Here is a 12083-nt window from a genome sequence, read left to right on the forward strand (position 1 = left end):
CATCCTAGATGGTGTGAGTGGAGGAGCAGGTGAGGGGGTTGGGGAGCACGCTGGTGATGGATAACGGTTTCTTTGTAAATTTGGAGGAACAGCTAACTCCTCTGTGTGGAAGAAAGGGGGATCTTAGACTTTTTTTTTTTTTAAGTAAAAATGTATGGAGAATAGGAAAAGTCAAAGATTCGCATGGGGATCAGCGAGAAAAATTAAATGTGAACCTACCCAGTACTCTTTCCAACAAGCTTGATTATGTCACATGTATGTACAAATTTATCGGCTTGTGACTTCTATATACATACTATGATTGACTAGTCACTCTCCCTCATTCCTCTTGTCTGATAAACTTCCTTATTGTGACACACGTTGGACCTTGCTGGGAGCCACTGATAATTAAAGGTGTAAGGAATAAGCAGGGCATAAAAGAGTATCAGAGCTGTGTGGCCCACAGCCGGTCCTCCAGCCAATCTCAGGGCAAGGAGGTGTAGCCCATCTGAATGACAGCCCAGTCCTCCAGCCAATCTCAGGGCAAGGAGGTGTGGTCCATCTGAATGACAGCCCAGTCCTCCAGCCAATCTCAGGGCAAGGAGGTGTGGCCCATCTGAATGACAGCCCAGTCCTCCAGCCAATCTCAGGGTAAGGAGGTGTGGTCCATCTGAATGACAGCCCAGTCCTCCAACCAATCTCAGGGCAAGGAGGTGTGGTCCATCTGAATGACAGCCCAGTCCTCCAGCCAATCTCAGGGCAAGGAGGTGTGGTCCATCTGAATGACAGCCCAGTCCTCCAGCCAATCTCAGGGCAAGGAGGTGTGGCCCATCTGAATGACATCCAGTCCAACCAATCTTAGGGTAAGGAGGTGTGGCCTATCTTAATGACAGCCCAGTCCTCCAGCCAATCTCAGGGCAAGGAGGTGTGGCTCATCTGAATGACATCTAGTCCAACCAATCTTAGGGTAAGGAGGTGTGGCCTATCTTAATGACAGCCCAGTCCTCCAGCCAATCTCAGGGCAAGGAGATGGGAGGGAGCTGAAGGCAGAACTGAGTGCTCCGTTTACGTATGTACAGTTTGCACCTTAGGCCCTTTATGTCCTGAAACCTCGATTCCTGTTGGAGAATCAATCCTACTTTGTAAAATTATTAAGAATATTAAATGAAATATCTTGTGGGCCAAACCTCATATGAACTGGGGTGCTCTATTGTTTTTAGGGAGAGCTTTGAGGTCTTGCAACAGGGCTCAGACTAACATCAAACTAATGATTCTCCTGCTTCTGCCTCCCAAGGGAGGATGGTAGGTGTGCACCTCCCTACCAGTTAGGGTGCAGGTTTTGGTAAAAACAGACTATGAATTGTTGATTCTGCCATATGATTGGAAGTCATTGTGATTTGAGTTTTAAAAGCCTGTCTCTTCCAACTAGATAAGTTTTGTGTTCCCGATGCAAGATTCCAGTAACTTCTTCTAGGCCGGAACCATACTGTGCAATACAGACTGGTGTTTAAAACGGGTGTTTTAAAACAGAGTAAACAGCACAGCAGAGATGGTGCCTTGAATGGGAATCCACCAAAGACGTTGGCATTCAACATCTTGAAGTGTGGGGGCTTCATCCCCACACTTGCTGTGGGCCACACCTTGCCAGTGGGACTGTCAAAGAGTCTCTGCGTCTTCAAAGAGCAAATGAGTCCTCCCGCTTTTTTGATTACTATGTGATTTTGGAAAATTCGTTTTGTCTTCTGGTACCTTGAAGGGGAATAAAGCAATCGCCTGCATTTCACAGAGATGTCTAGGACAGACCGAAGAAAGTGTGTCATGTTCTGAGCCATGCTTGGAGTCGGCCTCCTACGGTACATTAAACATTTTACTGGTATGATTAACAGGTGGCAGGGGCTCTGGCAAGATGACAAGGCAGAAGATTATGGGACCCAGGGAAGTCTCCCTTAGCAAGACTTCAGTGCATGTCTGGAGACTTTGATTAATGATACCGCTTGTCCCCAGGGAGCCGCATAGCGGGAGCACAGGTGCGCTGAGAGCCCTGAACTGGGGGTGGGTGTGGGGGAGGGAGACTCAGACCACATCCATCAGGGAAGGGCAGGAGATCAGGCTCCAACAGTCTCCTCAGTGTTCCGGGGTCACTCCAGCTATCTCCCCAAAGGCTTTAAATGACTTTTCCAGGTTGAAGCTGGAAATCCTCAAGCCTCCCCGATCCAAAGACACACTCATTTTTTTTTTTTTTTAAACAGCCGTTGGAACCACTGGTCTTGTTTATTGGAAAAGCAGAACATAAGGCATCTGTGACTTCCACAGTTCTCAAAGTCATGGCTCTCCCGCCTCTAAGCTCACCATTCCCTTGGGAGGTAAAGAAACCGCTTTAACCTAACGTTCCCAGGGACAATTAAATGAGAAGGCACACCTATGCAGCATATTATGAACAGCACTGCTTAAAGAGGCTGAGTGGGAGGAGGGTGGGTGAAGACTGGTCCCAGAATAGAAGCTCCTTCCCATCATGCCCTGTCCAGCCAAGGGTACAGACTTATCCCCACCCCCACCGATCTCATGTAATACAAGGTACTTCTCACAGAGGTGCCTGGACTCCCTACAAGCAGAAAGTTATCATTGTGGCAGTAACGGTGTGTGTCTGGGATGGGTTCTGCGTGGTCGACGGTGTGGAGCTGAAGGAATCTTTCTGTGGGCGGGACAGTGTGGAGGGGCATTAGCTCTGGAGGGCCATCCTCGGAAGAGATGGACCAACAACCGCTCAGCTGACTTCTTAGTGACATAGCTGGGATGTGACCAAAAGTGGCCATGGGAAGGATGGTGAGAGCACTCTTCCTGATTAAAAGAACCGATTAAGAGAAAGTGTCTGCTATGCAAATACTTTTATCAGGGTACACGTAGACCTTTTATGGGGACCTGAACTGAGTGTGTGTGTGTGTGTTTCAGGCCAGAGGCTTGGAGATTGCATAGACACTTGGGTTAGAACACTTGACCAAAGCCCTTTAGGCGCCCAGGTGGGAGCATAGAGCTTATGGAATCCCTCCAGGCAGAAAGATGTATTTACAGAGTAGAAAATCTTGAACTCAAAGACATGGCAAAGCTGAGCAAACACAAAGTTGAGACTCCACAATGGCTGAGCTTAATTCCAATTTGGGAATATGGGTGATGAAATATGGAGTGTCCGAAAGGCAATTGCTCTTGAGATTAAAGATCCTGTAGGCAATCATGTCAGCCCCGAGGAGCTGGGGTTGGAAAACAGATATAATTTATCTTTACCAATTACCAGCTGCCTCAGCTCCTTGCCCAGTTCCCTTACCTGTAATGAACTCATTAAGTCTTAACGTGCTTCGGCTGTGGGAAAAATGCTGACTGAAGTGCGGGTGGATGCCCTGCACATTTGCATGTAGACACCGTTTCTAAAAACACAAGAAAAGGCAGAACGTTCCAGAACGATTTAGAACAGCGCATGTGCGTGCCCGCCCTGGTTGCTGAGACTCAACCCTGACTCTCTGAAATAAAGACTCCCGTGATATCTTTGTGTATACCGAGGTTCTAGACTGTTCTCTCCGCAGTGAAGGGACTCTCTAGAGGCTGAGGGACAGACTCAAGATCCTATTGCCTTCCGGTTTTAAGGCCCTTGTGTGACACCAGGACAGAAAGAGGACATGCTGCACATGGAATCTGAAGCCAAACGCCCAGTAAGGCCAGCACCCAATGGGAAAGAAAGCAAGACTTGCCCTTTGCCCTGTTAGACTCTATCAAATGCCTGCCGGGTATCTCCTATAATGTTTGAAATAAGTGCATATAGCCAGCCCCGTTTATTCTCTCTGTCACCCCGCACAGGCAAGGCAGGCCTGCGTCCACCTGCACCTGCTACCCATGCCGATAGGGGGCGCGCGCGGGCTCCCGGCCCAGAGCGTTGATGTGCTGCTGAGCACTAGCGCCCCCTAGCTTCTCATTGAGTTTTTGGTTCACCAGCTCCAGGTGGCGGCTGTTCTTGCGTGCCTGCCTTAGAGACCTCTTGACCTTCTTGACCCGCTCTCGGAGCTGCCTGTTGCGCTTCTCCAGGGTGGCCACTTTCTGCTGCAGCTTCTTGACCTGGTCCTCTTCCTCAAACAGGGCCTTCTGCACCGAGGAGCACATGAGCTGAGGGCAGAAACAGCACAAAGGGACGGGTAGGTGAGTCTCAGAAGGTACGACCCAAGCACTGGCCATCTTTGTCCACACGGGAATCCTGCCTGACCTCAGATGCAAAGAGATTCCCTACTTTTGCTCATCTTGGCAGCAATTTTTGTTTAAAGTATATTCTAAATATTTGTCACTGGTGGCAGGAAGGAACGAGCTCATTCCTATAAATCAGTAAGCATATACATGAGGGAATGGGTCATTCTCAGGGAAGAGCCAGAACTGTCTCTTGAACATGCAAACAGATGCTGAGCCCTACTTGCAAAGGCAAAGGCAGTTTAAAGCCATGGCAGGTTATCATTTTCTACAGATTTATTATGGGTGGTAAGGGATAGTAAGGATTAGACCTAGGGCCCCTGGCATATAGTTAAGTGTTTTTCTTCAAGCTGCATCCCCAGTCTTCTTTTTGACGTATAGACTGCGGAAGTGAGCAGCAGAACTCTACTGGACCATGTGTAGACAATGGGCAGACAGACTCTGTCAACATTAAAAACTGTGCATCCTTTGACCTAGTACCTCTGAGGCTTCGCCTCACAGAAACACATTCGCATGTGCAAACCATCAGGTACACAGTCATTGTATGCTGCTTGTTACTTCCTTGTGAGGTGGGTGTTGAAGATTAAACCCAATGGCCTCGGAGTGTGCTAAACATGTGCTTGGCTGCTGAGCTAGAGCCCACCCTTTGTCATTTGAAAGGCGATTTAAATAGTGATCTGAGTCTATGATCCCAGCACTTGTAAGGCTGAACCAGGATTGCCTTCCACTTGGGGTGAGACTGGGATAAGCAAGACTGTCTCCAATATGTATTTTTAAAAATATAAGACCAAATACGAGGTTTTTGTTTTGTTTTAAGGGGTTGAAAATGTTCATCCAAAGAGACCTGGCTCAAAAGTCACAGCTCAACTGGAGAGACTTGCCAGGTAGGCACAGGGTTGCGGGAAAGTAGATCCTTACATGATTGGAGAGCTTCATATCTTGTGTCTTTAAGGGAATAATGTGGCTCCATAGGAACTTTGCTGAAGCAAGGTTCGAGTTGTGGTGTTACTATAGAAAGCCCAGTGTGGGTGATGGGGACATTGTGACGAGGGGCGTAGCACCTGATCCCGTGCACCTTTGCTTACACATGAGTGTGCTCTTTCTGAGGGGATACACAAGCAGCTGGTGACAGTGCTGTGATCCAGGAGTAGAGGGGTCAGGAGTGTGGAGAGACTGAGCTTTTTCTTTCTTTTTTAAAAATTTTATTTATTTTATGTATATGACTACATTGTACCTGTCTTCAGACATACCAGAAGAGGGCATCGGATCCTATTACAGATGGTTGTGAACCACCTTGTACTTGCTGGGAATTGAACTCAGGACCTCTGGAAAAGCAGCCCGTGCTCTTAACCACTGAGCCATCTCTTCAGTCATCTTTTGGGGTACTCCTTGAGTCTTGGATCCCATTCCCATAAGGAAGTAAGAAGTCTTCTCCCCACTACACATTATCGGCCCCTACCTGTTACCTATTATCAAGAGCTGTACTATCAAAGGCCTGAGCATCATTGTCCTCTACTTAGAAATGGTCTTTTGTATCTGCAGGATCTGTATTGTGAGGTCCTCTTCATCAGGTTCAACCAACCATGTATTGGGAGAGGGGGAGGGAGAAGGGAGAGGAGGAGGAGAAAGAAAGAAAGATAGATAGACCAATTGATCCTGGAAGATAGATAGATAGATAGATAGATGATAGATCCTGGAAGTTCCTAAGAGCATAATTTGCATTTACATGCTAAGCACTACCCTGAATCCACATGAATGGGGTTTAAGCCTCCCCAGCTATAGCTTGACCCCATGGCTGTCTCTCAGACCCTCAGTCTGTCTCGAACACCCAGTGTTCACAGGATATGTTCCCTGTGTCTCTTTTGTGTACTTTGTAGGGAGACGACCGATGGGCGCATCTCTACTGGGGTGTATATAGACTGTTTGCCAGAAACCAGTGCAGACAGAAACTGTTTATATGTGTTGTTAGGTATTCCACATCATCCAGAGGTGCTTGTATACAAATTCAGAGCCACACTGTACATAATACACAAGGAACTTGAGACACCTGCACTGCAGTACACGAGGTATGGTTAAATGTGTAGCCTTCTGTGGTGGTTTAAATATGCTTGGCCAGGGAGTGGCACTATTTGGAGATGTGGCCTTGTTGGAGGAAGTGTGTCCCTGTGGGCGTGTGACCCTAGCTGCTTCTCCTAGCTGTCTAAGGAACAAGATGTTGGACTCTCAGCTCCTCCAGCCCCACGCCTGCCTGGATGCTGATGCTTCCACCTTGGTGATAATGAACTGAACCTCTGAACCTGTAAGCCAGCACCAATTCAGTGTTGTCCTTTTTAAGAGTTGCCTTGGTCATGGTGTCTGTTCACAGCAGTAAAACCCTAAGACACCCTCAGGCCACTGGTCCTGGTTTCTTCACCCTTCCTTTTCTGCTTCCAACTGCTCTCAGGCAAGTTTCTTGGCCTCAGTGTGGTGGACTCTGCATAGTACCAGCCACACTGGCCTTGGGACTGGAAGGTCTGTTTCCGGCTTGTTGGAGTGTTACAAGTAGACAGTCCCCAGTTGATTTTCTAGACCCTGCCCTGGGTTACCTTTCCTCCAGCATGGAGGAGTCCTTTGTAGTCAATGACTAGGTGTGACACAGTATTAGGAACTCCAGGGCCCCCTCATCATATTTTGGAACATCTCTGAAGGGACATGTCAGCTTCACAGTGTCCCATGAAGTTGGAGTTACAAATAGTTTCACCTTTTGACTGATCCTTGATCATCTCTTGCCCCCCCCTTCACCTTCCCCCCTCCACCTCCCCCCCTCCCCATGTCCCCAGGCTTGCCTCTAAGGCCAGGATTAGTCCCTGGAAATATTCTTGCTTGCTTTTCTTAGAGTCTCCCCTTCAGGAAGCCTAACTGGCCACACATAGTTTCCTTGCATGTAGCATAAGATTAAATACTGGGGTTGGAAGATTTAATGAGTTTTTTTTCTAGAAAGTTCTTGGACTCATGTCCTGATACATATTGAAGTCATTGTCAGCCAGCAGTTGAGCTGAAAATACAGGAAAGTGTTTTAAAGCTGGACCTTTGTGGTCAGACCCTCCCACACATCTCCAGTCTTCCTAACAGTTTGTGTACCACAAGCTTGACCACAAAGCATGCTGGCTCCCGGGTCTTCTACCAGCACACTGTGTCCTTCCCATTTCCTCCAAGTCTGTGCCTCAGTCTCTCTTCCTAGAGCACCATTTTCCTGAAGCTCTCTCTGAACCTCCCCCCCACCCCACCCCACAGGGTTTCTCTGTGTAGCCCTGGCTGTCCTGGAACTCATTCTGTAGACCAGGCTAGCCTCAAACTCAGAAATCCACCTGCCTCCCAAGTGCTGGGTTCTTAAAAAGACAAGTCTCGTGTAACCTGAGCTGGTTTCAAATTTATTATGTAGCTCAAGCTAGCCATGACTTCCATCCAGATCTTCCTACCTCAGAGCCTGAGTGCTGGGATTCTAGGCATATGCCACTAAATCTAGCTGTCTGCCAATCTCATAAGCCCTCTGTGCACCCGCTTTCATGGCACCACCTAAACCCTGCTCTTTCTCCTGCAGTTATTCTTACTAGGGATAATGAGTCACCGTGCCCTTGGCAGACCACAAATTCTTCAAGATCTAACTCAACGTTGATCTGTGGGGTCTTGTTGCCTAGCAATTTTGGATGCACGTGCACATACACACCACACACACACACACACACACACACACCGAACCAGTGTTCCAAAATTGTCATTTTTGATTGTTTTGAGCTCCTGAAATGTCAGTGCTTTAGGGAGACCATATATGTACTACCACCCTCTTCTGACCCAAATGTCACACCCTCCCAATACATACACACACACACACACACACACACACACACACTGAACCAGTGTTCCAAAATTGTCATTTTGATTGTTTTGAGCTCCTGAAATGTCAGTGCTTTAGGGAGACCATATATGTACTACCACCCTCCTCTGACCCAAATGTCACACCCTCCCAATACACACACATACACACACATACACACACACACACACACACACAGAAGAGAAAGTGGGTATAGGAACTTTGAAGAACTAGTATCATTTCTGTATGTGTGAGTAAGTAGGACCTATATATTTAACATTCCCTATGTCTAAGTAGCTAGGAGAAAAACTTTGTATCCATTCTACTTATATTGAGGTCTGTGTACAAGTTACAGTGAATTGTTCAGAACAGGATAAAAGAAAATAATGTCTACCAATATGAGAGACCCAGGTCTTTCCATTTAAACAGAATCCATTAGTATGTGCTAGATTATCACATCAAAGAGGAGTTGAAGGGATCACGGGGCATGATCAGTCACCATGGACAAAGCTTGTGCTAGGTCCCCAACATTCCTAGACCCAAGTGCAATGAACTCCCTGTTCTAGGAACTTGAGGGTAAAAAGAGCTACAGATCTAGCATAAATGACACAGCAGCGGAGAATACCCTGATAATGTCCTGAAGAAGCCAAGATGAATCTGAGAGGCACCAAGCTGTCTTGGGGTTTGGGGTGGGTGTAGTGAAGGTAGAAACAATAAGTTTCAAAGCAGGGTTAAATGTGTTCCTTGGTGCATCATCCTGTGGTCCTCATGGCTTCTTCTTCCCCCCAGAGGAGCAAAGGAAGATATCAAAGGACCCACGGAACTTGTCCAACACCAACAGTAGCTAAGCCATAATCCAAGACTACTGTCACACATGTCTTTCCTCTTCAGCAAAGATGCCTTGCGTATTGAGACAATACCATGGAAGCTGTTGCCCATAAAAGCTAAAGTGAGTCTCCTGAGTTCTAGCCCTCACCACTCCCAAAAGTGAGAATTCCTAAGAGGAGAACTATGTTTTTCAAATGCATGTTTCTTTAAGAAACTCCTGTTTTCTGAGTGAGTGGGGACCCCCTGGGTTTCCTGCATGTGGGAAGGATTATAGGAGGGGGGCAGTGAGCAGGATTTAAAGTGAATAAGTAAAAAATAAAATTAAACTAAAAAGAAAGAAAGAGACACCTTAAAAAAAAAAGAAGAAAGGAAAAAGAAACTCTTGTTTGTAGAATACTTTCCAAATGAACTCAATCTCAACATTTTTTTTGGGAAAAAAAAAAAAAAGCCAAGATAGGCTCTTTGCTCTTTTAGCTTTGAGGCACTTTTTTTTTCCCCAGTAATTTGAGCTGCAGAGTGGGAAGGCCAGGCGGGGCTGGAGCAGGTGCTACACACACAGCCTTTGAGGAAGAAGCAACAAGAAAGGTCCTGAGAGGAGCCTGGAGGCACACAGTCCCAGCTCATCCCTGCCTAACCCCTGTGCTTCCCCCAGGCTAAGCTGGGGGTGGGGAGGATGACTCTGCTGGATGCCTAAGCACCCCCCCCCCCCTTGGCCTGTGTCAGAGTTTTATCTGGAAGTTTCCATGTGGCTGAGAGAATGCCTCCTTTGGGGCAGATAGGCAGACTGCCACAAGGCAGAGACTGCTCTTTGACTTTTAACAAGTTAGGCTGAGGTCTCTATGCATGTTTCCTTATCTTTTAAAAAGATGTCTTTCTAAAGCTGCAGAAGTAACAAACTGATTATAGATCAACTTTTAAAAAGATAAACAAGGACCCAAGACTGGGCAGATGTTTAGTTGGCACCGCTCAAACACAAGGACCTGAGCTCAGCTCCCCAGATGCTAAGTCAAAACCTAGGTGCAGAGGTGTACACTTATAACCTTGCCCTTGGAGAGACAGAGACAGGAAGCTAGCCTAGGGTCCCAGGTCCCACTAAGAGATCCTGTTTAAAAAAAAATGGGGGGGGGGCAGCTGTGAAGATCATCTGGCAAAGGTGCCTGACACCAAGCCTGACAACCTGACTTTTATCCTCAAGAACCACATGGTGGAAGGAGAGAACTGTGTCTTGCAAAGGGTCTTCTGGCCTCCATGCAACACACACATTATATGAATGCTAAAGATACATAAAATACAGTAAGATAGAGAATAACTAAAAAAGGTGTCCAATACTGACCTCTGACTTCCACACACTTGGGCACAGTGCACATGGCTCCCTCACACAAGCAGGTATACACATATACTCACACACACACACACAAAGAAATGCAAAAGTGGACAGTTTAAATCATCTGTGATTGCATGTAGAGAAAGCTATTGTTGACATTTTATTGTATGTATTCCTACGGGTGGGCTTCTGGTCTAGGCAAGTACAAAAAGATTTGAAACAAAATTGAAATCATGCTGTTATTACATTCCCTATTCTAATTTTTCCCTGGAATTTAATGCTGAGTATTTTGCTATAAAAGTGTCTTTTATTTTCCTGGCATTAATATCTCAGAGGCTCACTGCCTCACTCTGTTAACCTAGGCCTAGTCCCGGAAGCGTCTAGCCTCCGTACAAGCTTATCTAGGCCTAGAATATTTTCAGCCTCTGAGATTTACTGCTGAATAAACTCACCATTTCTAGCTCCTTCTGAAGTCTGGCTAACTGGTCAACCCAGCTATTCTGGCTCAAACTCCTCTTCAAACTGACTGATTCAACCTGGCTTCTCTCTTAGCTTCTCCTGAGTTGCTCTGCTTGGCCTCACACTAACTTTGTTAATCTGTCCTAATCTTCTGGCTCCTCGCTGTCCGGCTTGTTCTGTCTTCACCTGTCTCTAGCTTGTTCTCTCTGCAACCTGTCTCTGTAAAACTCTCCTGGTAAAACTGCCCCCTCCTCCTCCTGCCCTACCTCCCTTTCCTCTCCTCATGGCATAGTCTCTTCTATCAAGTCTTTCTCTGATTTGCCACTTTGTCTGCCACTCAATTAGGCATCACTTTAAACATAGATCCTTCCTCCTGCAAACTAACTTTACCTTCATTGTTTGGGATTAAAGGTGAGTACTAAGGGCATATCTGTATTCCAACCAGAAGAATTAAAGGTGGTTGCTAAGGACAAGGCACACCACAACTACAAACAGTTTTTTTCCCCCAGTAACCAACACAATCTTGGGGTTTACAGTGTGATCAAATGTCCTGCAACATTTTCCAGACACTGGTCTGCATATTTCTTTCATTGAGTATCTCAATAAAAACAAGTGTAGGAAGCATTGCAAGGTCGCCAGTAACTAGTCAGGAACCATTTCTCCTTATAACCATAGGCAGAGGAAAGAGAGGATGATGGGATTGGTACTGATACATCTTTGAGGCCAAGTGATCTTAATGCAGCCATTTTGGCCACCCACCTCCATTGACAGGACACACATATGGAGTGTTCTTGTCTGAATCTCTGTTGTTTATATTCCTGTCTGGTTTTCATTTCCCCCAGGAGCTCAGGTTCTGTGAGAAGGTTTCACAGTCAAGACCTTGAGAGGTTAAGGAAATGTATCCATGTCACAGTCTAGAATCATCTACCATTTCCAAACGAGTTCAGCTTTCTTATATTCTCCTTTCCTTCCCTCCCTCCTTCCCTCTCACCACCTTCTTTTTTTTTTTTCTCTTCAGCAAACAAAACTAAACAAAATACTTGCCATTGTGTGCTTGGGCAGTGTGAGGGGTAGAAAGATTTCTCGGGTTACTTTGCAACACACCAGTAAGCTTTGTGTCTAGCCAAGCAAATATAGTGTGTCTACAAAATCACTCTTTCCTAGTAGTGGGCTTAGCTAATGTGCTCCCTGAGAGTGCCTTTCTGCACAGCTGCTTTCAATTTAAATAACCACCTACAAGGACAAGACAACGTGTACTTTCTGAAGTATAAAAAAACAAAAGGACTGTCCAAAAGTAACAAGACAGACAAATAGCTTGCCTTTTAAACACCTCATTCCTGTTCTTGGGATTTAAAATGAGAAGGAAGTGAGGGAGGATTTTTTTTTTTTTTAAATGAAGAGTAGTGGTAATCTAAC

General features: G+C 46.2%; 1 protein-coding gene across 1 annotated transcript in view; it reads right to left on the reverse strand.

The window, feature by feature from the left end:
- Positions 1-444: 444 nt before the first annotated feature.
- Ccdc3 (coiled-coil domain containing 3) overlaps positions 445-12083 on the reverse strand; it is an 86029-nt gene continuing 74390 nt past the window's right edge. The window contains exon 3 of the mRNA XM_052157089.1: positions 445-4128. Coding sequence (XP_052013049.1) covers positions 3856-4128 — 273 coding nt within the window. The 3' untranslated portion in view covers positions 445-3855. The remainder of the gene's footprint in view (positions 4129-12083) is intronic.

The sequence above is a fragment of the Apodemus sylvaticus genome, chromosome 14 (genome assembly GCF_947179515.1).
Source record: "Apodemus sylvaticus chromosome 14, mApoSyl1.1, whole genome shotgun sequence".
In the NCBI taxonomy this organism is placed as follows: Eukaryota; Metazoa; Chordata; class Mammalia; order Rodentia; family Muridae; genus Apodemus; species Apodemus sylvaticus.